The sequence below is a fragment of the Podarcis liolepis genome (assembly GCF_965112155.1).
Source record: "Podarcis liolepis genome assembly, chromosome: 12".
NCBI lineage: Eukaryota > Metazoa > Chordata > Lepidosauria > Squamata > Lacertidae > Podarcis > Podarcis liolepis.
The window spans coordinates 51074555-51101425 of NC_139563.1; the positions used below are offsets into that span (position 1 = coordinate 51074555).

Consider the following 26871-nt stretch of genomic DNA (forward strand, 5'->3'; position numbering starts at 1 on the left):
AATGCAGAAAAATGCAACTGTCCCATATGGGAATCGAACCTGCAACCATGGCATTATCAGCCCCACACCCTAACCAACTGAGCTATCCAGGCATGCAGGGTGTGTGTGTGCAGATCTGCTACCTGCTTCCAAGGAGTCAATTCCTCTGACCAGAGCAACAAAGATAGGCTACTCTATTTAAGAGAAACAATTGAACAAGCAATGTTAATCATCTTTATCCTAGTGTGTAGGAATGAAAAATCACGGGAGACGAGAGAGGCAGGTGCAACATGAGGCGTCTGTCAGGGCGGGCCCTGGGAGCCTCTTTTATTGAATATTGCAAGCATTGCCACAGGTGGGCCTGTGGCTGATTGGTTGATACATACACAAAGAAACTTGTGATTGGTTAACATAAGTACAAGGCGGGGATTACATGTGAGAGGTGGGATTTACATATGATCATTTATCACTGATACATTAAAGGCTGAGAATCGGAGCTAGAACTAGACAGGCATGAAGCCTCCTAATTAAATTGTAACTAAAGATTAATATGGCACAAACAATTACTAATGATTGATCATAACATGAAACAATATAACAATCAAGTTCTGTAGATGTGGTCAGCTAGGCATGAAGAGCAGGTACAGTTTGTTTTCCATGAGCTTAGGATGACTGAACAAGGAAGGAATGTCTTGGTGTTTGGAACAGTTTTGTGCAGTTTGTGCAGAGGCAGATTATAAGCAAGACTTCCCAGGATGCAAGAGAAAAGGAGCAAGGCTTCCTCATAATGCAGCAGTTATGGGCAGAAGAAGAACTAACAGTTATGTGCAGAAAGAGGACTTCCCTTTATGCATCATGCAAAACTGAACAAAAAATAACTTGCCACCTTGATCTTAAAAGTTTAAAATGCCTATTTCAAGAATGTCGCTGGAATTCTAATAAATTACCCCCCACTGAAAGGACAATTACTACTGGAGTCAGGGCTGTAATCAGGGGGCAGGAGAGAAATCAGCCATGAACTTGATAAAAAGCCTCAAGCTCAGATGTGAGTCTGTACTTTTCCACTGGTTGAAAGCAACTGACCAGCTGCTATGAAACTCCCAGTGCATCTGGGTTTGTGCAGTTGCCTGGTAACCTGTCATGTGGTACTGCACATATATTGTGTTTAAGGAGAGAGACACAGTTGCTGGCCTGGTAATCTTTGGGGACGAAGAATTTGCCAAGTATTGTATTGAAAATGCTTTGGCTTTATGCTGGATGGGAGTCGGATGCAGGTTTCGTATATTTCATTAGTCCCTTTTTAAGGTCGAAGGGCTTACCAACAGTCATTTTAACAAGTTTATGTGCTCTGGATAAATGAGGTATTTATTTGAATATACAGTGGTGCCTCACAAGACGAAAAGAATCCGTTCTGTGATTCTCTTCGTCTAGTGGGTTTTTTCGTCTTGCGAAGCAAGCCCATTGACGGATTAGCGGATTAGCGCTATTAGCGGCTTATCTGCTGATCGGATCAGCTGATAAGCGGCTTAGAGGCTTAGAAAAAGGGGGGGAGGGGAAAAAACCCGCAGGAACTCGTAAGACATCGTCGTCTTGCGAAGCAAGCCCATTGAAGGATTAGCGGATTAGCGCTATTAGCGGCTTTTAGCAGCTTATCTGCTGATCGGATCAGCTGATAAGCGGATTAGCGCTATTAGTGGCTTATCTGCTGATAAGCGGCTTAGCGCTATTAGCGGCTTATCTGCTGATCGGATCAGCTGATAAGCAGCTTAGCGGCTTAGAAAAAGGGGGGGAAAGGGGGGGAAACCAACAGGAACTCGCAATACATTGTCGTCTTGCGAAGCAAGCCCATAGGAGATTTGTTTTGCGAAGCACCTCCAAAACGGAAAACTCTTTCGTCTAGCGAGTTTTCCGTCTTGCGAAGCATTTGTCTTGCGGGGCACCACTGTACTTTAAGAATAAGGTGCAAAAGTGTTTGTAGAAATGAAGCTAAGGTTGATGACTTGCAGTTACCAATTCCTTATGTGATGCTCTGGAAAATCCTTACAGACACATCAGTCGTATGCATGTCTGCTCAGAAGTAAGTCCTGTTGAGTTCAGTGGAATTTACTCCTAGGTATGTATACACTGGGACGCGGGTGGCGCTGTGGGTTAAACCACAGAGCCTAGGACTTGCCAATCAGAAGGTTGGAGGTTCGAATCCCTGCGACGGGGTGAGCTCCCGTCGCTCAGTCCCTGCTCCTGCCAACCTAGCAGTTCGAAAGCACGTCAAAGTGCAAGTAGATAAATAGGCACCGCTCCAGCGGGAAGGTAAACGGCGTTTCCGTGCGCTGCTCTGGTTCGCCAGAAGCGGCTTAGTCATGCTGGCCACATGACCCGGAAGCTGTACGCCGGCTCCCTCGGCCAATAAAGCGAGATGAACGCCGCAACCCCAGAGTCGGCCACAACTGGACCTAATGGTCAGGGGTCCATTTACCTTATGTATACACTGGATTGTAGCAAGAATGGAATGAATCTCATCATGTCTATTCTTTAGCACGTGTGCCACATGTCTTTTGGCCGTGATATTCTACTTCTGTACATTCACTCAAGTAGCTCCCACTAAACAACTTCCTATAATTGGGGGGGGGATTAATAATTCAGTTATAGCATCCTACTTTGCTTCTATCAAATGACAATGTGAACATTAATGCATTCAGTACAGATGACAAACAAGTACTTAGTAGAAGTATGAATTTTCAAAGAAAATATTTTAATGAAGCAATTAAGCATAAGCAGGAGATTACGGGAAGAAGCATGAATGGATTTATATGCAAGTTTGAGCAAGACAAAACTTCCATGAACTCTCTTATGGTTCAGACTCGAGAGCATTGTTTTAAAGCCGCCGTAGTTCAGTTAAAATGCTAACTTCCATCGGCTCCCTCTAGTGGAAAGAATACCAGTGGGAAGAATACGGTACATTAGGAAACCAATGTAGCTTAGATCTGAAGGCACTTTCACATACAGGGAAGGAGTTTTCCCCCACCAATTTTCCTTCCTTGTTCCATCCCACTATGCTTTGAGGTCAATCTTTGGGAGGGCTTTTCAGTGGACATGGAGGGTTGCCACCAGAAGGGCAGTGAAAAGAAGTCCCCTTGTACTGACAGAGGCAACCTCCTCCTAGTCTGCTTCAAAGCCTATAGATACAGTGAACAGAATTCAAGGATAAACTTCCTTCAGTTTGCAATTTTTGCTTAATTAAAGCAGGACAAGATTTCATACAGCAAGATCTAACATCTTGTTGAGTGCATTTTTTAAAAGATGCTCTTAAGTCTGAAAACTGTTTAATTGTTTGTGTCTCTATAGAAAACTAAACTCTAGTTATCCTGCATAGCAACTTCACCTTTCTTATCATTATTTTCTAATGTCACAAACTGTCTACAGACAAGGCTTCTCTCTCAATTCCCTCCGGTTAACTAGAAATGTAAGCTGAGCAGCACAACTGTAAGGAAAAAACTTTAGCATGAAATCTGAAGATCAGAGTAGTCAGTAAACCAATTTCCAAGTAAATGCATTTAGGGATGGAAAGCTGGCTTTGTTAAAACACTGTAAAAAATATCTCATATACTGACCGCAGTAATATTTTTTAAGAGGAAATATTTGCATTGTTTCTGTGTGGAAAGCTACTTAAAAATAAATAAATCCAGAGTAAGCATATATGACCAAGTTTTTGTGCTTATTTTGCTTCAATCCATGGGAAGGGCAACTAAGGCCTGGGGGCCAGATCTGGCCCAATCGCCTTCTAAATCCGGCCCATGGACAGTCCGGGAATCAGTGTGCTTGAGTAGAATGTGTCCTTTTACTTAAAATGCATCTCTGGGTTATTTGTGGGGCATAGGAATTCGTTTGGGGTTTCCCCCAAAAAATATAATCCGGCCCCCCACAAGGTCTGAGATACAGTGGACTGGCCCCCTGCTGAAAAGGTTTGCTGACCCCTGGGTAGAGCATGAGACTCCTAAATCTCACGGTCGTGGGTTTGAGCCCTATGTTGGACAAGAGATTCCTGCACTGCAAAGGGGTTGGACTAGGTGACCCTCATGGTGCCTTCCAAATCAGCAATTCTATGAATAATGATAACATTGTACTATGAGACCAGTTTGGAATTGCTTTAAATATTATAGGAATTAACTGTGGTGTCTGTTGTTTAAAGGATACAGGTACATTTTCTTCCTTCCATATACAGTCATACCTCAGGTTACAGACGCTTCAGGTTGCGTTTTTTCAGGTTACGGACTGCCGAAACCTGGAGGTACCGGAACAGTTTACTTCCGAGTTTCGGTGGTCGCGCATGTGCAGAAGCGCTAAATTGCGCTTTGCACATGCGCAGAAGCGCCGAATCACAACCCATGTGTGCATAGACATGCCACTGCGGGTTGCGAACGTGCATCCCGCACGGATCACGTTCGCAACCCAAACGTCCACTATACTTTATTTGGTTCTTGAGAACATCTTTTAAGTAGATAAGCCACTTCTATGGCAAGGCAGAATAGTGTTTTAACGGTGAATGATATTGAGCAATTGGTACAATATGATAAGAATTTGGTGATAGAAATCTCTTCCTTTTACTTATTTTTATCTCAACCTACAGAGCAGCTAACATTTGTTTTCATCTAAAGGAAATAAAATCACAAGGTATTTTAGCAAGATATTTGCTCTCACAGCCTAAAACTCTAGGCTGTGGGGACGAGGAAGGAAAGCTGGAGAGAAATGCATGAGAAAACAATTCCCCCACACATTATGAACCACAGCGTAACCAGCTCCTGTATGATATAGATAAAAAGTAAGCAATATTTATAACCAGCTCATAACCTGCTCTAAGCAGCCTGAACCAGAACCATTCAAAATTCCTGGTTTTATCTGACATCTAAAATGCCAGTTACAAAAACAACAACTGTGTTCAATATGGTGTTTTTTTTTTTTAAAAAAAAAACCCTCTTTATTGCCTTGCTCTGAACAGCAAGTTAATTTTGCCTTTACAACAAAGTCATGATTTCAACTTACAAAGTCTTTGTTAACGATGCATTTTTCCTGAAATGGAAATTTGCCTTTATATAAATGTAAAAAATAAAAATAAAAAACGCATCAAGTTTCATCAATATATTCCTACAGAAGCTTTAACAGGAAGTCTTCAATGATGACATATGACTTTATTTACACTTCTGGTCCTTCTCCTCCGGGAACCAGCTGAAAAGAAAGTTCACATGAGAAGATGAAGAACATAAGCATTTCATCTAGAAAAGTTATGTACAACCATTCTACCCTCTCAAGGATGGAGCTACAGAAACATGCCCAGCAAGATCAGTTCTCTTGGTGGCAGAGTCACCCCCTGACTACCCGTCTCAGGCAGCAAGATTCCTCCCACCATTTGCAGTCTGGCTCATACAACACACTAAGTCAAACAAGGTTCACACTTGGTTATAGCTCACAGTTACTGGGGAGAGAACTTAGCCGCAAGCTCTGGTGCAGATGGTAATCTAGACCAAATCTTGGCAGCAAAAAGGATGAAGGAGCAGCAAGGCAGCTATGAGATTGCCTCTGGGGACCCCCCCCCCCAACGTTCTCACCAAGTCAGGGTTAGGCTTAGCATGTTGTGTGAAGCAGGCCATTGTATAAGACACCTTGAATTTTTCAGGTCAAAAAAGATTATATACACATGTCTGTAAATAAATTACATTAGAATACAGTGGTGCCCCGCAAGACGAATGCCTCGCAAGGCAAAAAACTCGCTAGACGAAAGGTTTTTCCGTTCGCGATTTGCCTCGCAAGACGAATTTCCCCTATGGGCTTGCTTCGCAAGACGAAAACGTCTCGCGACTTTTTTTTCTTTGACTAAAAACAAAGACATGTTTTGTTTATAAAGTTAATTTATTTTCCCTTAAATTTTTGAACTGCTCTTTACAGTATGTGTCACTTTAAAGAGCAGTTAATAAACTGTTGTTGTACCAAATTTGGCTTTGTTTGGACTTTTTTTGACCATAGGAACGCATTAATTGATTTTCAATGCATTCCTATGGGATTTCGTGCTTCACAAGACGAAAAATTCGCTAGACGACAAAAATTGCGGAACGAATTAATTTCGTCTTGCGGGGCACCACTGTAGTTTATATTCCCTTGTTTTACATTTATTGAGACCCCCCACCCTAGGCCATATCTCCACCTCCCTGATTCAGAACATGCAACATCTCAGTTCTTTTTTAGGATACCACAATTTTTTGGTATTTTATTGGATTCTGTTTCAGTTTCTGACAACAGTTTCTGAATTAACCAAGCTTCCACAGTTAACTACAGTTTGGCCTAGCTAGCAGGAATTAACTAGGGGGCAGAAATGTAAGAAGAATTCCTTACCATTGTTATGTTATTTCCATTTAGCAAAATCTGGTCTAGCTTTGTAATTCTTCGTCCTTCAGGTGTGATCTCACTGTTGAACACAAGACAAACAGAAAAAAAGGATACAAAACTAGAAAGTTTGATGAAACTAGCTACCTATTTTTCATTCAAGTCTTAATTATCTGATAAGAGACTGCTACTCTCCACACCAGAGTACCCAAATGTCCCTGAAGGGGAAAACTGGTAAGATAAATAATTGCAGCAATCCTACCTACATTGTTCTGCAATTGGTACTTTCCTAGAAAGCATGGGAAGGAGAGTTGTTGCAATTATACCCTTATACAGTAGCTAACGTGAAAAGTAAGGAATGAGTACCTCTGAAAGATGCTGCCACAGTAGTCTGGGGATTTTTAGAAAGGAGCACCCCAGTGTCAGGAGGCAGGTGCCAAGAGCAGGATAATAATAACTCACACAGCATCAATGAAGTTAACTCTTCATTCAAAGAAACAAACAGCTCAGGAGGCCAAGCCTAGTGAACACAACAACTCTTCCCAGTAGATCTTGCCTCAATGAGGCAGTTGTGAGGACTGAAGGTCCCTGCCTTCCCACAGCTGCCTAAGTCTTCACCTCCCCATGGTCCTTCCCAAGCAATCTGAGACTCCATTGATGTGTCTGTCCCTGCTCCACCATCTTCATACTTATTTTGGTCCTGGGAGACCAGGGGGGAGGGGAGCTGGTCACAACAGGAGGGCTTCTTCAGAGGTCCACCTCATCTGCTTCTTGGGCCCCCTCCTCTCCAGCCCCGATTCTGGACTGCTCTCTACCACAGGCTCTTCCTGCTCACTAAACCCTGTTACCTCTTCAACTACCAAACCACCTCCTCTCAGTCTGCTCCCTCTTTTCCCTCTGACCCCTTATTGTAGTTCCACTACCAATTTCTGGGCTCTGAGCCTTGGGGGTTCCCCAGCTGGTGCCTCATACCACTAATATAATGCTCCACTCTCACCTTAGGAGAATTACACTCTGCTTTTTCTGAAAACTGGTGAACAGTATTACAGCATGCCTCACAAAAGGAGATAATATTGTCAGCCTATGTCCAAGTGTGGGAGGTCAAGAGAGTGAGTTCTGAAGAGTGAGTGAAAGTAAAGACAACTGTTGGTACAAGATGTGCTGAGATTGAAAGCCAGAAGCAGACATACTTACAATTCTGTAACATCTTCCAATACCATGTCTGAAGCCTGATGTCAAGGAAAAAGTTACTACAAAAGTAGTGATTCACATTTCCCCCTGCATTCATTAGATGAGTAGATATCCAAGATGGCTAACAGTGTATTTATATTATCAAGGTGTAGGTCCTGTTCATAGAATACATGGCTGTCACACAAGTGTCTCAGAGCATGTGCAACAGGTGCTAGGCTTGCAGCCTGGAAGAATGATGTACAACACAGGTAGGGAACCTGAGATCTTGTTGGACTCCAATTCCCATCAGTCCCATTCAGCATGGCCAATTGTGAGGGGTGATATAGCCCAGCAGAATCTGCAGGACGAGGATATAATACCCCATCCATTATGTACAGGCACCATCTGTCAGTACTGCAGACACAGTAATCACAGAAGCCCAGTGGCTGCAAATAAACTTGCAGTTGCAGTGCAAACCACCACCAAAGGTATGAACCTAAATGCAGATCTACTTTTATCCAATTCAAAACACCAGAACAACTCCCTTTCCAGGGGAACGTTATTTTAAACAGCTGCTTGCAAAAAACAACAACAACGCACACACACATCCCAAAAAGCAAACTGTGAAAAGCCTCCACATTATTCCCTGTAAAGGATACTGACAAAGTCATCAAATCCTAGGAGTGTGCCAACAATTTCTTTATCACTTTTCATCACGATGTGAATTCGTGAGCCTATGCACTTGTCCACCAGCTCTGTTAATCAGAAAAAGCATTTAATTAGCAGTTACTAATGTATGTACAAATGTATGAGCATTTCTTCAAGATGTGTTTTCAGTTACCAATGATTTTAAACATACTTCATTTACAAAACAGTCTGTATCCAAAACTAAAAGCAATCTTAATAGCAGGGGACACTAGCATATTACATCATTAAATAAATCCAGTGGGTCAATTAAATAATCCCAAAGCTCAAAAGATGCAGTTGGGAGCTGATTATGATCATATACAAAATAAAAGGATTGCTAGAGCCTCAAATTTTAATGTGATTTCAGTTCTGAACCTTTCCTTGCTTTTCAGCAATTAGCATTCAGGAGCATTGTTGGCTGCAACTGTGGAGACAAAGCACAGCCATTGCACTTAGTAGCCTTTGCTAGGCTTATTATCCTCCGTGAATCTGTCCAATCCCCTTTAGAAGCCGTTCAAGTTGTGGGCCATCGCTGCCTCCTGCAGAAGCGAGTTCCACAGTTGAACTAACTGCGCTGCGTGAAGAAATGCTTCCTTTTATCCATCCCGAATCTTCCATTCGGTTTCATTGGATGCCCATGAGTTCTGGTGCCATGAGAGGGAAAGAACCCTCCTCTCCATGCGTGTAACTTTGCCCCAGGTATGTGGCCATGATGCCACACGTACAAATGCTGCACTTGCCCCCCACACCTCCTCTCATCTCCCTCATCCCCCCTCTCTCTCCCATCCCACCCCTCTTCCCCCTCCCCTCTCCCTCCCTCCCCCCACCCCATTTCCCCCTCCCCCACCCCATTTCCCCCTCCCCCACCCCATTTCCCCCTCCCTCAGCCCACTCCATTTCCCCCCTCTCCCCCACCCCATTTCCCCCTCCCTCAGCCCACTCCATTTCCCCCTCCCCCACCTCTTTCCCCCCCCTCTCCCCCACCCCATTTCCAGCCCTCACCCCACCCCATTTCCCCTCCCCCACCCTGCCCCAACCCATTTCTCCCCCCTCTCCCCCACCCCATTTCTCCTCCCCCTCCCTCTTTATCCCTCTTCCCCGGCTACACCGCTCAGAGACGAGCACCCGCCATTCAATTACCAAGAGGCAGAAGCTGAGACGGGTTCGTAGTCGCGTTGGCCGCCATTTTGCCGCGAGGCCTGACTAATCGAGTTCGCCGTCCTCTTATTGCTCACTGGTTTAAAAAATAAATAAATAAATGCCGGGGGAGGCGGGCTCTTGCGTCCCCGGCCACTCATAACAGAGCCGGCCGTTCTAGTTTGAGCAGACTCAGCGAATCGATAAGAGCAATCGAACTAGGAAAGCCCTCGAAAAGGAGTCCCAGCGCAGGTCGAGGCCGAGGGGCACGTGACGACCGAGCGCTAACTTTAAAAGCTAAACCCTACTCTGGTTTGTTTCTTTTTTTTAAAGCGTACCTTGCTTTATATCCGAAACGCATCTCCTGGAACACTTTTTATTGCCTCCAAAGACCTAAAGGAGAAGGCACTCTGTGCATGCTCATGGGTATCTTTTCACCCACCTGTTCCTAGATTGACCCTAGTAAGGAAAATCTGGGGCGCTTGGATTATGGCCGAAGGAGGACTCGAAAGGCCGGAGTTCTGAAAATGCGCAAGCATCAGGCATCCGAGGGTTGCATCCCTTTAAAATATGGGTTGCGTTATCCACCCGTTTTTAAAATCTGCAGCATGTCAAAAAGATGGATTTTAGCCCGTCGTTTTGTGTTCTAACCTTGGAGATTAGGAAAGCAGTCAGTACCCACCCAATTCCTGTACCTGCCCTTCCTAAATACAACAAATAGCATTTGCAATGAGGTTTCCCAAACAAGCTAAAAGGCCACGGGCTTTGCTATGTATAATATATAGTCAGGGTCAAGCCTGTATTCTTATCTGCTCTCCACTTCCACACTTAGAAGACTGCTGCGGGCCGAGCAGTCAGGCCATGGGATGTATGTGTATATATTGTCATATGCACTACAGCAGGCTTTCCCAAACTTGGGTCTCCAGGTGTTTTTGGACTACAACGCCCACCATCCGTAGCTAGCAGGACCAGGGATTATGGGAATTGTAGTCCAAAAACATCTGGAGACCCAAGTTTGGGAAATCCTGCGCTAGACTGATGACAGGAAACTAGTGTAAATGAGCTCTAGTCTGGTTCTTATTTTTTTGCTATGGGTACCAACTGATGCTAGTATATATCCCCTAGATGTACCCATGTTGCTGGTAAACTGCCAGCTTTTAATCCATAGTACCAAAGGTGACAAGTTTTCTAGTGCTATATGTAATAATGCATGCCTTGTAAGCAGTAGCATACAACTGGCTTCCTTCAAGCCACTTTCTCTCTGCCAGTTATAGGGCTACCTTTTAATGTAACATTAAACAAGTGTGCTGATTTTCATTGGCCAGATGTCACATGTTCCAGACTTGTGCCCTGACCTGTGCTATAACCATACACTTAATGGTCCCCACCCACCAATTTTATCTGCTGAGAGAGGAAACTTAATTGAAGGGAGGCAAATGATGGAAAGCAAAGCACAAGCCCAGCCTCCTAAGCACCGCAACCTCTTGTTGTGTATGTGGCGAGAGAACCCACAAAGGCACTGCATTTGTCTATAGTAGTAGTAGTATTGGTATGTAGGAATAATATTATTTTTTTATATGCCACCCATCCAACTGGGTTGCCCCAGCCATTCTGGGTAGCGTCCAGCAAATTGAAACATCAAACACAGTAAAACATCAAACATTAAGAACTTCCCTGTGCAGGGCTGCCTACAGGGATTCCCACATGGCAGGGATGATGTTGCCAGCCTTCATGTCATGTTTGCAGACATCTTTCTAATGCAGAGTTGGTCAGCCAGCTCTCCAATAGGAACATGTCCACATGTTCATTCTGTGGATATGACCAAGCCAGCATAGATGTTGCTGAGACAGGACTGTGAACATGCTGGGAATGTGGACTTGGGAGAGAGACTTTGTCCAAAGCTCTGTCATGCCACGTGATACCCATAACTCTGGCCGTTGTGGTAAATCTTCCCATTTCGCAAGCTGCCTTGAACGCTATGGACAGGCGGCATACAATGACGATGACGATATTGGCCAGTGTGGCATAGTGGTTGAGACTGAGTCCCTACTCAGCCATGGAGCTCCCTGGGTGACCCTGGGCTGACCACTATCACTCAGCCTAACCTTCCTCACAGGGTTGCAGAAATGCCAGCTTGGCCCCGCAACCATGGGTCCCCGGGGCCTTGGCTGCCATACAACGTTGTGCATGGCCCTGGCACCAAAATCTGTGGGTGCCTTTCAGAATTCCTGGAGGGAATTCAAAGACTATTTACAGAAATATTGTAAAATTAATGAATGTTAGAATGATGTTAGATAGAAATTAAGGGGTTTCCAGCTGTAATGCTTTAGGAGATACGAAAAAAAAAGGTTTATAAATGGATAAAAGCTTAATGGCAAGGATTTGCTGAACTAACAAATTGAAGTGGAATACAAAAAAGGGAGGTATGAGGAGGTCCGGGGAAATAAGCATAAGAAAAATATGCAATGGAAAATTAAGGTGTTTTAACTGTTTTTTATTTTGTATTTTGTATTTTTATTTTTTCATTTTTACTGTAATATCTTAAAAATTTTAATAAATATCTTATAAAAAATAAAAAACAGAATTCCTGGAGGGAAGGAGGGAAGTCCTAAGATTCAAAAGAATCTTGTTTTATTTGCAGTGTTTTCAAGAATGTTGTGTGATTGATTTTGTAAAACGAAATAAAATTATTTTAAAAAGAAAGAAAAAAGAAATCCGTGGGTGCCTGGCACCTTCATGGGAAATTTTGTGGGTGCTCCAGGGCCCTGGCACCTATGCAGGGTTGCTACTGCGAGGACAACAACATGGGGAGGGGAAGAACCACATGCTCCTTGGCAGAAAAAAAAGGCGATGTACAATCGTGATAGAGAAAGAAATGTGCAAGCCTCTGGGGCTACTTCAAGCAAACAGTCTAATTTGTCTGCGCCTAAATGATGTCGAGCGTCAGAACAACTTGGCCGCAATAAGGAAATTTTGCCCATGGTATGATTATTTTCCACCTTCCCATTTCGCCCATCTGGCACCCTATCTGCATAACCTAGCAATTCTAAAATATAGACATGCTTTTACTCTTACAAGATTGAATGTCTTGCCCTCAGGTGTACTCAAGGGACGGTTCCAACAGTTTCCACACAAAAAACGCTTATGTCCCTGTGGAGATGGCAGTGCCGAATCGGTGGCGCATGCCCTTCTGGCTTGCACTCTTTATAAAGACTTGAGGAATGAGGTTATTGCCCCTCTTTTATTGTCCATTCCGGGTCGCCCAACCACTGCCACATTGTCCTTTATCTTGGCAGATCAGGATGAGCAGATGACAGCAAAGGTTGCAAGGTTTTTGTTGTTGTTTAGTCGTTTAGTCGTGTCCGACTCTTCGTGACCCCATGGACCAGAGCATGCCAGGCACTTCTGTCTTCCACTGTCTCCCGCAGTTTGGTCAGACTCATGTTTGTAGCTTCGAGAACACTATCCAACCATCTCGTCCTCTGTCGTCCCCTTCTCCTTGTGCCCTCCATCTCTCTCAACATCAGGGTCTTTTCCAGGGAGTCTTCTCTTCTCATGAGGTGGCCAAAGTAATGGAGCCTCAGCTTCAGGATCTGTCCTTCCAGTGAGCACTCAGGGCTAATTTCTTTAAGAATGGAGAGGTTTGATCTTCTTGCAGCCCATGGGACTCTCAAGAATCTCCTCCAGCACCATAATTCAAAAGCATCAATTCTTCGGCTATCAGCCTTCTTTATGGTCCAGCTCTTACTTCCATACATTACTACTGGGAAAACCATGGCTTTTACTATACGGACCTTTGTTGGCAAGGTGATGTCTCTGCTTTTTAAGATGCTGTCTAGGTTTGCCACCGCCTTTCTCCCAAGGAGCAGGCGTCTTTTAATTTCGTGACTGCTGTCGCCATCTGCAGTGATCATGGAGCCCAAGAAAGTAAAAGCAAGGTTTTTAGCTGGGGCAATTAGAATAAGGTCCACTATTTGACTGCTGATTCAGGACCCTAAAGTCCTTATCTAACCGACTTTTTATTTCTGTTATTTGTATATTGTATTGTCGCTTTGCAAATAAAGATCCATTCATTCTCTTTCCTCTGGGACTACCCTGGGCTCCCCTGAGGTTTGGGGGGGGGGGTCTGGCATTCTCCGACGGGCTGCACCTTTAAGAACAGAGCCCTGGCCGCCGGTTGCCAGGAGGAACCATCCTGAGGTAACCGGGGAAGGCGGCCGCCCTGTTTTGGCAGCTTCCCTTCGGCTCCCCGCAGCAGCAGCCGCCGCCGCCTCTTCCTCCTCCTGCTCCGGCCTCGCGCGCCCGTGAGGCGGCCCTGGCTCCCGCGCGCCATTGAGGCCTCGCCGGCAGGCCGCGCTCTCCCCTCGGCGGGGCCCGGCGCCTCTCCCCCCCGGCGCGGCTTCCTCGGCGGCCAGGGAGCATGCTCAGAGGACGGGCGCCGGCGGGCTGGGGAGGCCGGCCGCGGAAGGAAGCGGCGCCCGTAGCCCGCCGGTAAACAACCTCCTCCGGCGGCGGCGCTGCTGGTCCCGGGCTCCTTCATGGAGCGAAGGGGCAGCTCCAAGGGCGACCTGCACCCCCGCGGCTCCAGGGGGCCCGTGCTGCACATCGCGGTGGTCGGCTTCCACCACAAGAAGGGCTGCCAGGTGAGGAGGGCTCTCCTTCTTCTTCCCTTCCCTCTCCTTCCCTTAAGCCTCGTCGCTCGAGGTTCCCCCCTTTCACGCGTCAGAAGCGTAGACTTGGAAGGGGATCCCAAGAGTCATCTAGACCGACCCCTTGCAGTGCACGGATCCTGCCCACAGCCGCCCTGCTGGGTGGGCTCCAACCACCAATTATCAGCCAGAAGGAGAACAATTGTGGAGGTGCCTTTTCGCCTTGGGCAAGGCGAGGTTTTTGGTTTTTTAAAATCGCTCGGCCTATTTATTTATTTTGTGAATAATTTGCACACCGCTTGATGGTTCCCCCACCCCACAAAAAAACCACACACAACAACACCTCCAACGCAAAAGGAGGGTTTATGTTGTTCGCCCAGGCTGGTCCTGTTTACACCTGCTTGCATGTAACACAGCCTCAAAAGGGAAATGGGCATTACAGCAGCATCCTTGATTTGATTCGACTTTGCATTTTTACGCTGCGAAGCGTCCTGAGATCATCGGATGAAGGGCGGTATGCAAATTGAACAAATAATAAAAGAAAGAAATAATAATAATAATAATAACAACCATCCTGCAATGCTTTGATTACAGGGAACGAAACAGTAGAGCGATCAGCTCCAACCTTTCAGCTCCTTGTTGGCTGTGGAGTGCAGATTTTAGTTTACTTGTTTGAGGAAGGATAGCTACCATCAGTCTGTAACAGAGCATGAGACTCTACATCTCAGGGTTGCGCGTTCAGGTCGCACACTGGGCGAAATATTTTTGCATTGCAGGGAGTTGGATTAGATGGGCTTCCATGCCCCTTCCAATTTTACAATTCTATCATTCTGTGAAATAATCCTAAACATACTTACTAACTATAGGACTTGTCATGCAGTCCTGTGCATGGAGGTAAGTAAAATGAGGTCTGGGCTCACCTCTGTGGCGTTAGACACATATGCCGGCAGAATTATCTTTGTGGAAGGCATTAAATAAGGGAATGGGGCAGTGAAAGGGACTTTAATGGGTTGCCATCTGAAACGAATGCTCTTGAAAGCATGCTCTCCTGTCACAGAGCCCTCTCTGCTGCTGAAATTAGACAAGATGAGCTTTGACCAGGGTGGATTTGATATAAATGATACGATTTAATTCATGATTTAAATCACTAGTCAGTAAGACTTGATTTAAATCATTTTTTTTACAGAAAGACTCATTCTTGTTGGTATAATCTTAATATTTACAACCAGATGAAGGTTTCATTTTTGGAATAATAAATTTTCAGAGTAGTTTTTACAGTATATCAAAAATTACTGATTTGGTTATACTATTAGAAATACATAGACAGATAATTATGAAATTATTGTGAGGTTTAATAAGTTAACTGTTTATAGTTGGACAACTTTTCTGCTGTACTTTATTGGAAGGAGAAAAATAATATTTAACTAAAAGAATAACATTATAGCATATGTATCCGTGTTTGTTAACTGATGTGGTTAAATGGTTTTGGGTTTTTAAAAGAAACTTAGACTGAGTTTTAGCACACATGAAAAACTTAAAACAAATCCTTATTTCCTGATTTGGACTATAATGTAACTTAAATAGAAAACTATCTTTAGAAAGATTTTTCCTCTAAAAGCATTTTATTTTTAAAATCCCATTTAAATTAAAAAAATGATTTTTATTTTTATTGTATTTTTAAAAACCATTGCTTTTTATCCACCCTGGCTTTTCAGACACATTTCCCTCTTGTCCAGTACCCTGTTTCCAGCAGTGGCCCATCAGAATTTTTTTTAAGTCCACAAGTAGGACAAATTTTGTTAGTGCCTGCACGGAGTGGATATAGATATATATAATTATTATTATTATTGTACCTAAAAGTGGCCATAAAACCTGAGTAGCAAGTGAAAGAGTGTGATACTAGCTCAGCGTGGCATCAGGTGAAGAGTTACAACAGAGGCTTCTTCTTTTCAGTCATAGAATATTTTATTGTTCTCTCACCCCCACCCCCACCCCGCTTAACTTGCAATATTTAACCTGCAAATAAAAAAGTACATTTCTTGAGCTGCAATACATTTGTGACATACTATAAGACTCAGGTATGGCCTTTTATGATGAAGCACATTTCTGTGGCTAAGATCCTATACCTTGGAAGTACCATATGTGCTTTGAATTCAAGAGAGCTTCCTTCAAGCTAGACATGTATAGAACTTAAGTGTAATAAATATGTGTATGTGTGATTTAAGGCTGTTTCTTTTCCATGCTTTATGAATAGACTATGTCATTTTTTGTTTGACCTTGTTTAAATAATATATTGTGCTTTGTGGGTGAGGCTGTGATTACTTTGTCTGGCATCAACGGAACTTAGTTTGTAAAGAAGGAATGACTCGATTTGTCAGCTGTAGTTAATACACCGCATTTGTACACGGGAACATTTACTCAGTTAGAAAAAAGATTTTCTCAGGTTTCAGACTCAAAAGGTTGTATGTTTAGCAGAAGGTGCCAAATTTCAGGTAGATCTGAAGAGAAGTGGCAGAACAAGTTGTGAGTATTATCAGGTAAAGGTATCTGGCAACTTAGCCGTTTTAAATGTAAAATAATGATTATGAATGAACAAAGACAGAAAATGGATTGTGAAAAACATATTGCTAAACTTCATAGTCCTGAGCACATTGAGTAGGGAGTAAAATTCACTACTGAACTCAGTGAGAGTTGTGTGTGGGTAAACTTGCCTGGGATTTGGTCACAGGCTGACTGATTCTTTTTGTGTGTGTATTACGGTAATTCAGTTGCTACATTCCTTTTGTGTATTCTTATGTTAAGTTCACTCAAACTTGTGTAACATTCTTCCTGGTGGGCACTTAATTGACTGACGAAAGTTGGCACAGTTTGATCATGTTTTATAGACATTTCTTGGGAAACGAGTTTTCTCCCTCCTGCTGCAACAGTAAGAGTTGTTCAGCCATGGAACAGACTCCCTTGGACTCTCCTTCCTTGGAGGTGTTTAAGCAGATGTTGGACGGCCATGTGTCATGGATGCTTTGAATTGAGATTCCTGCATGGCAAGGGGTCGGTCTAGGTCAGATATTCATCAGGATCCCTTCCAGCTATATAATACAATGATTCTGTTCTGGGAACACTGTTTCTTACTCAGTGGAGACCCCTGTACTGTGTCTAAGAAGGCAGTTCTCAGAAACTGACCCCAGCACCTAACTGTTTGATGCAGCCAGCCAAGCGATGGTTGCCTTTCAGATTTGTTTGTTGTTGTTTAGTCGTTTAGTCATGTCCGACTCTTAGTGACCCCCCTGGACCAGAGCACGCCAGGCACTCCTGTCTTCCACTGCCTCCCACAGTTTGGTCAAACTCATGCTGGTAGCTTCGAGAACACTGTCCAACCATCTGGTCCTCTGTCGTCCCCTTCTCCTTGTGCCCTCCATCTTTCCCAACATCAGGGTTTTTTCCAGGGAGTCTTCTCTTCTCATGAGGTGGCCAAAGTATTGGAGCCTCAGCTTCAGGATCTGTCCTTCCAGTGAGCACTCAGGGCTGATTTCCTTCAGAATGGAGAGGTTTGATCTTCTTGCAGTCCATGGGACTCTCAAGAGTCTCCTCCAGCACCATAATTCAAAAGCATTAATTCTTTGGTGATCAGCCTTCTTGGTACTAATTATTAAATTCTGCTGCCTTTTCCCACCCATCACACAGATTGTTACTTTCCAGGCAGTTATTGTCTCTCAAAGCAGCACACAGAATAGAAAAGGAGACAGGCCTTTCCTTTAGGCTTACAAACTAAAAAAAGACAAGGCCCGTAAGGAAAAGGGAGTAGAGAGAAAAAGGGCAGAAGAGAGATCAGTTCATCAAGACCAAAACAAGGCAGTGATCTACGTATAAGAGAGCATATATATCCTGTTTGGGCAAGCTGATTGTTCCTTAGTGCTGGTATTGCTTGAATAGTGATGGGCTCTTGTTCCTTTGACTGATGGATGGAGCCAGAGAGTCCTTTCCCCCCACGTATCTGCACTCCCAGGATAACAGACAGCTGCAGCTAAGTGGCCTTTCAGGCATGAAAGAGAAGAAAAGTGATCTTCCTGCTAGTGTTCCTAATGTGCTGATGGATGGAGCAAGTTGGTGTCCTTCTTGCCTTTATGCTATTCCTGAGAGGCATTGGGTAGGGGAGCTTTCCGTGGCCCTAGCACCCCTAGCTGATGGCAGAAGTCAGAGTGCACTTCCTTTCCTCAGTCCTGTTCCAATACTTTTTCTAGGAAGGCAGTTGAGCCAGAAACTGAAACAGTACCTGACGGTTTGGCATGATAAGTCACATGATGGTTGCTTTTCAGAGGGACCATTTGTTACTGATTAAATTATACTGCCCTTTCCCATCCAATACATAGGTTATTACCTTTTTGATAGCTTTCCCTTCCTGAGTCCTGGATAGCTCACCTGGTTAGATTGTGGTGCTGATGATGCCAAGTTTGCAGGTTCAATCCTTGTATGGGGCAGCTGAATATTCTTGCTTTCCCGGGGGTTGGACTAGATGATTCTCAAAGTCCCTTCCAGCTCTACAGTTCTATGATTCCAAAGAACTATATGCCACCGATGGTGCTTTATGTTTATATTTCCCAAATAGCAGCCCTTCTGCCGCAGGACAAACAATTCTTTGAAACTGAAAGGAATATCAAATGCTGTTTGTTATACACACTGTTTTTCAAAAAGCGAGAAATCCCGCAGGGTATACCTTGGGTGTGTCTAAAGTAGCCCTTTAACTCACAGGTAATTGAGCTATCATTAGCTGTCTTGCTTCCTCACACTTATAAGACCAATTATATTTCTGCTCTGTAACTGGTTTGTGGCAACTATTTTCCCAGATGTGGTAGGAACTTGGAGGTTGGGTTACTATAATAGGTTTGCCATAATTCTTAACACACATTGTTTAATGTTTTCCCTTTTCTTTTCTGCTCCATCACACAATTTCCCTAAAGATGAAAAGGTTACTTGTTTTATAAGCAATTCTGGACAACATTCCTTGAGAACAAAAATATACAATATATTGTTTGTCAAAGCTCCAGTTTGAACTCATGATCAGCTACAAGCTTGATTCTGCAGTTGGTTGAGCACCTTTTTGTCCTGTGGGTGCCTCGTCATTTGTGATAATTAGCCGTCGCTAGAGCTAGCATTGCATAAGGCACCAAATTCATTATAAGAAGGAGGATAAATTGAAACTGTCCTGCAGAGCTGGTGAGCAGGGTTTATGAAATTATAATCTTTCTTCCTCATCGTTTCAAATATAAGCTTAATGTGTAAATAAGCCATAATAGACTTCACTTTTTTAAAAAAGGTAAAGGACCCCTGACAGTTAAGTCCAGTTGCAGACGAATCTGGGGTTGTGGTGATCATCTCACTTTACAGACCAAGGGAGCCGGTGTTTGTCCGCAGGCAGTTTTTCTGGGTCATGTGGCCAGCATGACTAAGCCGCTTCTGGCGCAATGGAACACCGAAACCAGAACAGCCTATGGAAATTCCATTTACCTTCCCGCCGGAGCAGTACCTGTTTATCTACTTGTACTTTTTGGCGTGCTTTCGAACTGCTAGGTTGGCAGGAGCAGGGACAAGCAACGGGAGCTCACCCCGTTGCGGGGATTCGAACCGCCGACCTTCTGATCAGCAAGCCAAAGAGGCTCAGTGGTTTAGACCACAGCGCCACCCGCGTCCCACTAGACTTCACTTAACTTGTTGTGAATCTCATCTTTTTTCAGGGCGAGGGGGGAGAGTACACAAGGTGGCTTATGAAATTCCAAAATAAAACAAACTGATAAGTAAAAATAAGAAACCTTTTTAAACAGCAGCAGAAGTATTAAGAAGTCTCTTTTCTGTGTACCCATTTGTACAAAGAAAAACCTCAAAAGTTAAGCAAAAAAACTGGGCATGCTCACAACAAACTGTGCCTTCAGTTTGATTCAATCCTGACAAGACAGAAAAATGGTCATATAATTAGGCTTCAGTCATTTCTGGGGCATTCTTGAGTTCTGTTTTCCATGGGTTACTGTCCCTGCTATAAATTAGAAATTTGTTCCTGACACAACATGGAATAAAGTTCTTACCCGATGACTGGCAAATTGCTCCAATTAGAGTGAAGTGTCATAATTTCTGCTCCGATGCCTACCTTGTGACACTGATGTTTCCCATTCGGATAACTGCCTTTTGTGAATATGCCATAAGGAAGAAAGAGGTCATCTGCTTTAGAAATTGGAATAGGGAGATCTGTGGTGGAATCTTATATTAGCTGAATTTGCATTCCTTGATGAGCTTTTTGTATTGAAGCTATTATCATTGAATGATGATTCTGCAAAGAACTAGGGCTTTTCACCTTGAACCCATTTATTTCCCCAAATTAGATTTCCTGAAAACAGGGCTGTTCTATACTTGCATTACTCTGTGGTTTAAAAAATAAAATATAGTTCTTAATTGTGTTATTTTAGTGAATAAAAAAGTTACTTTTTGTGTACTGAGGTTCATTTTTAAAAGAATGACAAAGCTATATCTTTATGAAATTTTAGGTGGAATTTAGAGGCAACAAACAGGAAAGGATTTGGGGAAGAGCATAGTCAGCCTACATCTTGTGGACCTTCTTACACTCGCGGGGTCTGATGAACAGACAAGAGTTTTTTGCACGCAGAGTCTGGTTCATTAATTTCAGTGTCATGCTATTTTGTGCCTGACAGAACTTGGACTTTGACCACACCTTAACATGGCAATCATTCCCTAAATTGGTCTTACTTAAAAATATTAAACTACTTCACCACCTTTTGGAGGATTTTGCTTTTTTTAAGGTGGAGGGGAAGGAGATGGTCTGTATTTCAACCCCACTTCTGCTCCTAGGAATTAAAATTCACAAGCTAAAATGTTCCATTAGTGAGTATGAAGGGAAACACCATGGGAGGAAAACCCCCCCTTGCTATTTTGAGAAATAAACTGAATTTGCACAATATTGGCAATTTAATATATGCTGTAATGTGTCTTAATGAATTTGATCTCTTCAGTAATACTGCTGTTTTGTTTTGCTATCACTGAATTTCATTCTGTGCATTTTATAGATGTTCCTATGTTCTAGCTTTCAACAAGTTTGAAGTTGTCGTGAGCGCTGCATTAGCTGGCAATCTCTAGAGAGGGATATGTACAATAAGCAAAGGTTTATAGAGGATTGTCAGGTGGTTTGTTTTACATATTGATGCAAAGCACATTCATACTTACAATTTTCCTTAGAGAAGAGATGCCCAATGTGATGGTATCCATTATCCCTAATGTCTTACACTTTCACGCTTGTTTGTTTTTCACGTTGGCTGGATTGATGGGAACAATGATTTGTTTTAGGGAAAAGCACAAAGGGATTGCTTACCCATTTTTCACTTAGATATCAGGTTACTGGCTGCTGGGTTTGGTGGGTCAGTCTTCTGTTCCCGTGTAGCAATTCACTGAACATAACATGCTTGTTTGCAGGTTGAGTTCGCCTACCCTCCCCTTATCCCAGGAGAAGGCCACGACAATCACAGTTTGCCAGAGGAATGGAAATACTTGCCTTTCCTAGCATTGCCGGATGGGGCTCACAACTATCAAGAAGGTAAGGAGTCATTTGGGATGGTTCTGCTCAGTGTTGTGTTACATGAACAAGCACAGAACTGGGCACTGTCTGGAGTATTCAGCACCCTGAAAATCTCAGCATTTTTATTTTAATTTATAGAAACCAGGTTTCTAGCCCCTGCGGCTGCAAAGGTAAGGCGCAAAATATTCCGCCGAGAAGAAATTAGGCAAGGCGACAGACATACGCAAATTTGGTACATAGACTAGTGGGCACACACTAACTAGTTAATGTTTACCTGCTTCTTACTGCACCAAGTGAAACATTCCTAGATGTCGCAGCCCCAAATGCAAAGGCAAAACACAGCTGCAGGCCAATCTGTTCCTATGGCAACAAGGCATTAGTGCATAGTTTTGGTAAAAGCAAAAGTAATGGTTACAAAGCTATCATAGCAACAAAGCAATCAGACCTGTTCAGTTGAGAGCATTCCCCTGGGTATCTCTGCTCTGTCTGTAAAGTGTAAGACAGCTGTTCTTAGAGCAAGTGCTTTCTTCTTGTAAGGCTGCCATTCAAGCTTGATGCTCTTTGCCGATTAATACTGACAATTTAAAACAAAAAATCCAGTTGACCACAAGAAGCTTGATTTTATATCTGTAGAACCTTGGTCAGCAGCCTTTTTCTTCATTTGAAGTGGGAGTGAGAGATGGTGGACAGGAGCCCCACCCTGGCCAGCTCTTAAAGTAGCTGACAAGCAAGTTATTAGCAAACATTTCTCTGTACCTTTTTTGCCTCGGATTTGGCAGGAAACATGCTTTAAGGTGCCAGATTTGGCTTATCCTGATGCACTTCTGATAGTAAAGGCTCCAACACGGATTAGCTAAGTTTGCAGAAGGTGGGGCTTGGAATGTTCACTTAAACAGGAAACTTAAATTGTTTGCTGTCCATCCTCTGCGAGGAAAGCAAATTTCAGTCTGGCTGGGATTAAAACCTGACATATGGGTGGCTGTGGTGGATTGGGAAATCCTGGGAGGGAGTGAAGGCAAAGTGACTGAAGGAAGGATGCATGGGTCCAAGCGGTTTTCCCCAGGAAAACCTCTTTACTGCTGAATCAGAGCACGCAGAAGTCTGCGAAAACTCTATTGACATTTGCTCCGATTCAGTGCTGAAGAGCAGGTATTTCTGGGGGAAGTGGAAGTGTGGATGAGCCCTTAGAAAGAGAAACCCTGGGGAGAAGATTAGAGGCAGTGTAGAATGACAAGCTCCTGCCAACCTAGCAGTTCGAAAGCACCCCCGGGTGCAAGCAGATAAATAGGGACCGCTTACTAGCGGGAAGGTAAACGCCGTTTCCGTGTGCGGCTCTGGCTTGCCAGAGCAGCGATGTCACGCTGGCCACGTGACCCAGAAGTGTCTCCGGACAGCGCTGGCCCCCGGCCTCTTGAGTGAGATGGGCGCACAACCCTAGAGTCTGTCAAGACTGGCCCGTACGGGCAGGGGTACCTTTACCTTTACCTAGAATGACAAGAAACAGCTGATGAGGCTCTCCTATGGGGCAGGGCTGGAGAGATTGGCTGGTCAACAAACAGAGTGATTAAAGAAAGTTCAGTAAAGTAAGCAGCATAATGAAAAGCTGGAAGCCAAGGAAACCAGGGGTGGTGGAGGTGTGTAGTTGAGGAATGGCCAAAAAAGGTAGGCCTCAGGTAAAACTTAGGGCTTAGAAACTGGAGTAGTTCTCCTTACCAGCCAGAAGGAAATAAACCAAGAAAGAAGAGAGACAAAGAGACTCATTGACAGAATTTGGATCACAGGCTGACAGAAAAGCCGCTGGTTGTGGTTTCTGCTGTCATTGCAGCATTGTGACCCGGCGATTCTGAGAGGGTGTCGAGAGTCAAGGAACGGTGGTGGTGCCAAGTTTCACCTGCGGATTTCAACTAACCAGCCAGTTCTTGGGCAGCAGGTTTATAGTTCCCTGGAATGGGATAGGGAGCAGCAGCTGCAAGATACAGTTCCTTATTGCTGCTGACTGAGGTGCACTCCTGGCTGTTACAAAAAGATCCATTGATGGATGAGCAAAATTAATTTCCCCCAGGGCAGTAAAATAGCTTGAGCAGGCTCTGCATGGTAATGTAAAATACTCCTGTAGGCCCATGTTCTACCCATTATTCCACACCATAGTGTTTTAGTTTTTCCTGGACATGTTAGGCTAGCTACCAAATTGGCTCTCAGGGTGATACTGAGCAGGATAACGCTGTAGAAACTTCATACCTCTATGTGATACCTTTAGTGAATGGTAAGACCATTTCGTTCCTCTTTCAGACACTGTGTTTTTTCACTTGCCACCAAGAAGCGGAGAGCGAAGTACAGTCTATGGTGTCTCATGCTACAGGCAGATTGAAGCTAAGGTAATTATATTGCTATTGTGTGAACATTAAAAGAAAAGAGGTCTTGTGCAGGAACTTAGGTAGCTTCTCCAGTTTGGCATCCTCCAAATTTGACCATTTGTACAAAGTACTGGTGCAGATATTGGTATAATATGAACATTAAGACTTTGAGGCCCTTGATGCAGGGTAATATTTTTCCTGAATCTTTTTATGACAGAGCCTCTGTCATATGTTTGAGCTTTTTTCAGTTCTTGTGAATTGTTGGACTTAGCATTTGGCAATTGAGGAACTTTTCGTAGTGGCCTTTGTTTCAAACAAAATGTAGTTAATATAAGCCACAGTTTGTTTGTTTGTTTGTTTGTTTGTTTGAGTGAGTGAAATGATAAACCATGGTTAAGCAAAACAAAAGACTCTGAATTCCTTCCTGTCACATGGGAGAAGAAGGGGGATGAATGCATGAGCCTAAGGCTCTCCTGAGCTATGGTTTAGCATGATGTGGAAATATGAACATGGAAATATTAGCTAAGAATCCAGCTGCAGATTTTCTGGCCTGTATTGATACCATGAATGCAACTGCAGGAGTAATGTTCATTGTTTACACGGTGACTTCTCTTGATATCAAATGTTACATGAGTAGTGATGTGAGGTGAGAATATTCTCCAGAGAATATTCTCCACAAACTGTAAATTCTAATGTAAAAACCAGTTTTACAACCCACATTAAAAAAATCTAGGAAATAATAAGTCAAGCTGTGATATTGCCAGTGTAAGTAATGAATAATGATTTTTTTGATCCAGTTACATTACTGGGCATTGTGTCATTCACCATTGGCAGTTCTGAAATGCAGTTAGTTAGTTAGTTTTAAAAGCGCTATTCATTTAATTTGATGAACATTTGAATTCATATGTATTTCAACTATATGTAATAGCGCTTTTTTCTATTTTGGTGTGACCTTATTCTTAGCAATTCTATACCCTTGGCCATACAGTGTGCTTTTTTTACAGAAAGTGGCCTGAATGCTTTATACACTTAAAATACCTAGGCCTAGCAAAGAATGTGAATTCACTGCATTGCCCCATTGAATAAAAGTATCTGTACAGTTTTTGGTTGCCATCTGAGCAAGTTTACCCATGAATAAATTTTCAATGCATTAAATGCTTGGCAGGGGGTTGGACTCGATGGCCCTTGTGGTCTCTTCCAACTCTATGATTCTATGATTCTAAAATGATATCTTTTTCAGTGCATTAAAATGAATATTCTCCTATTTTAAATGAAAATTCTCTAATACTCTCTTTAATCAAGAACAGTCTCGAGAATATTCTCCAAAAGATTATTCTCGAGAATTTAACATCCCTATACGTTGGAACATATTTTTTTACTTTCTGTCCAGTTTAGTATACATTTAGCTATCAAATAGCACTTAATCTGCAACAAAATATCCAATAGCCTGGGATTCATAATCACATGTGTTTTAACCTCTTGCTCCTTTACTGGATGACTAACTTCTCTATTTACATAAACCCAGAGAAGCTGATAGAGATTATTTTGTTGATTCATGTTTAAATTAGCAGTTGGATGAAGCAGGTGGAAGTTGGCCGTGAGCATTAACTATTAATTTTCCAAGAGTTTTATGTTTAGAAATAGAGTCGTAAATATATGTCTTCCTTTTGTGAGAGAAACTGATCTGATCTTAACCTAAGAGATGTAACTTGGGTGGTATGACTATGAAGGTTTTGATATGTTTGGTAAAGGCAGACCATTTTTCCTTTCTATGAAATGATAGTTTTAAAATCATGAGTTCCTAAATTATTCATTTATATTCTAATATTGTTGCCCTGTCATACTCCAGCAGCATTTATAGTCTGTTAAACCTCTGTAGCAATTTCATAACTCTAACTGGATATCACAGGATATTACAATAAAAGATTTATGGCAATGGAACTACTGTTTTATTTCACTGTGACTGTTATAATTTTACTGGTCTTGTCTTCACTTACTACTATTTTTGCATTTAAAAAATAGATCTCACATTACATACCTGTCCATCTACACCCCCTTGCTTTTTTGTGCAACTTGGGACGCGGGTGGCACTGTGGGTTAAACCACAGAGCCTAGGACATGCCAATCAGAAGGTCGGTGGTTCGAATCCCCATGACGGGGTGATCTCCTGTTGCTCGGTCCCTGCTCCTGCCAACCTAGCAGTTCGAAAGCACGTGAAAGTGCAAGTAGATAAATAGGTACCACTCTGGCGGGAAGGTAAACGGCGTTTCCGTGCGCTGCTCTGGTTCGCCAGAAGCGGCTTAGTCATGCTGGCCACATGACCCGGAAGCTGTACACTGGCTCCCTCGGCCAATAAAGCGAGATGAGCGCCGCAACCCCAGAGTCAGCCACGACTGGACCTAACGGTCTGGGGTCCCTTTACCTTTACCTTTATATGGTGGTACTATGTAATTTTGGCTAAGAAAGCAACTGACTTTGTGACTCAGTTCGCACATGATGCAAAACCATGGTTTAGCGTTACAAGGATGAGCCTTGTAGTGTGAGTGTTAGGTTCGCAGTCCCATGCATGCTTTCCTGAAAGTAAGCTCCACTGACCTTGAGTGGGTAGATCTATGCATAGGATTGTTTGCCCTGTAAGGATATTATCTGCTTCAACATTCTTCTTACACAGGAAAAGTGCCTTATTTTTCAGAACTAATGTATGTCTTCACATGTAAACTTGTGGAAGCTTCATAAACACATTCAAGCTGATATGATTACTGGGGGTGCCAAAAATGTAGACAATGTATAGAAAAGGGATGGATCTCCTCTTCTATTATTGTATTCAAAGCAAATCTTTTCACTTGGCTTTTCCTTATTGACCCCTTCTTCTCTCCCTTCTTTTTACCTTCCTTCTCCTTTCTCCATAACGTGCCCAGCGCTTTATTAGACAACATGCCTACAGGCAGAG

The 26871-nt window shown here is 43.2% G+C and overlaps 2 protein-coding genes across 3 annotated transcripts in view; one reads left to right on the forward strand and one right to left on the reverse strand.

The window, feature by feature from the left end:
- Positions 1-2707: 2707 nt before the first annotated feature.
- On the reverse strand, positions 2708-9493 carry LSM5 (LSM5 homolog, U6 small nuclear RNA and mRNA degradation associated). The gene is made up of 5 exons (XM_083468667.1): positions 9349-9493; positions 8181-8276; positions 7546-7573; positions 6361-6433; positions 2708-5199 (listed from the first exon to the last, which is right to left on the reverse strand). The coding sequence occupies exons 1-5, from the start codon at positions 9392-9394 to the stop codon at positions 5167-5169; spliced, it is 276 nt and encodes a 91-aa protein (XP_083324793.1). The 5' UTR covers positions 9395-9493; the 3' UTR covers positions 2708-5166.
- Positions 9494-13510: 4017 nt separating this feature from the next.
- The window catches only part of AVL9 (AVL9 cell migration associated), a 39718-nt gene continuing 26357 nt past the window's right edge, over positions 13511-26871 (forward strand). Inside the window, exons 1-3 of one of the 2 annotated variants that reach the window (XM_083468189.1) lie at positions 13511-13988; positions 21465-21585; positions 23857-23942. In XM_083468189.1, the coding sequence (XP_083324315.1) occupies positions 13884-13988; positions 21465-21585; positions 23857-23942 (312 nt within the window). In that variant the 5' untranslated portion in view covers positions 13511-13883. The remainder of the gene's footprint in view (positions 13989-21464; positions 21586-23856; positions 23943-26871) is intronic. The other variant, XR_014517679.1, reaches the window with a different exon arrangement.

Coding starts and splice junctions, on each gene's coding strand:
- LSM5 (XM_083468667.1), bottom strand. CDS start 9,394: ATGGCGGCCAACGCGACTACGAACCCGTCTCAGCTTCTGCCTCTTG. Junction 7,574..8,180: donor AGGATTTGATGACTTTGTCA/GTATCCTTTACA, acceptor ATCAGGCTTCAG/ACATGGTATTGGAAGATGTT. Junction 6,434..7,545: donor TTGGAAGATGTTACAGAATT/GTAAGTATGTCT, acceptor TGTGTTCAACAG/TGAGATCACACCTGAAGGAC.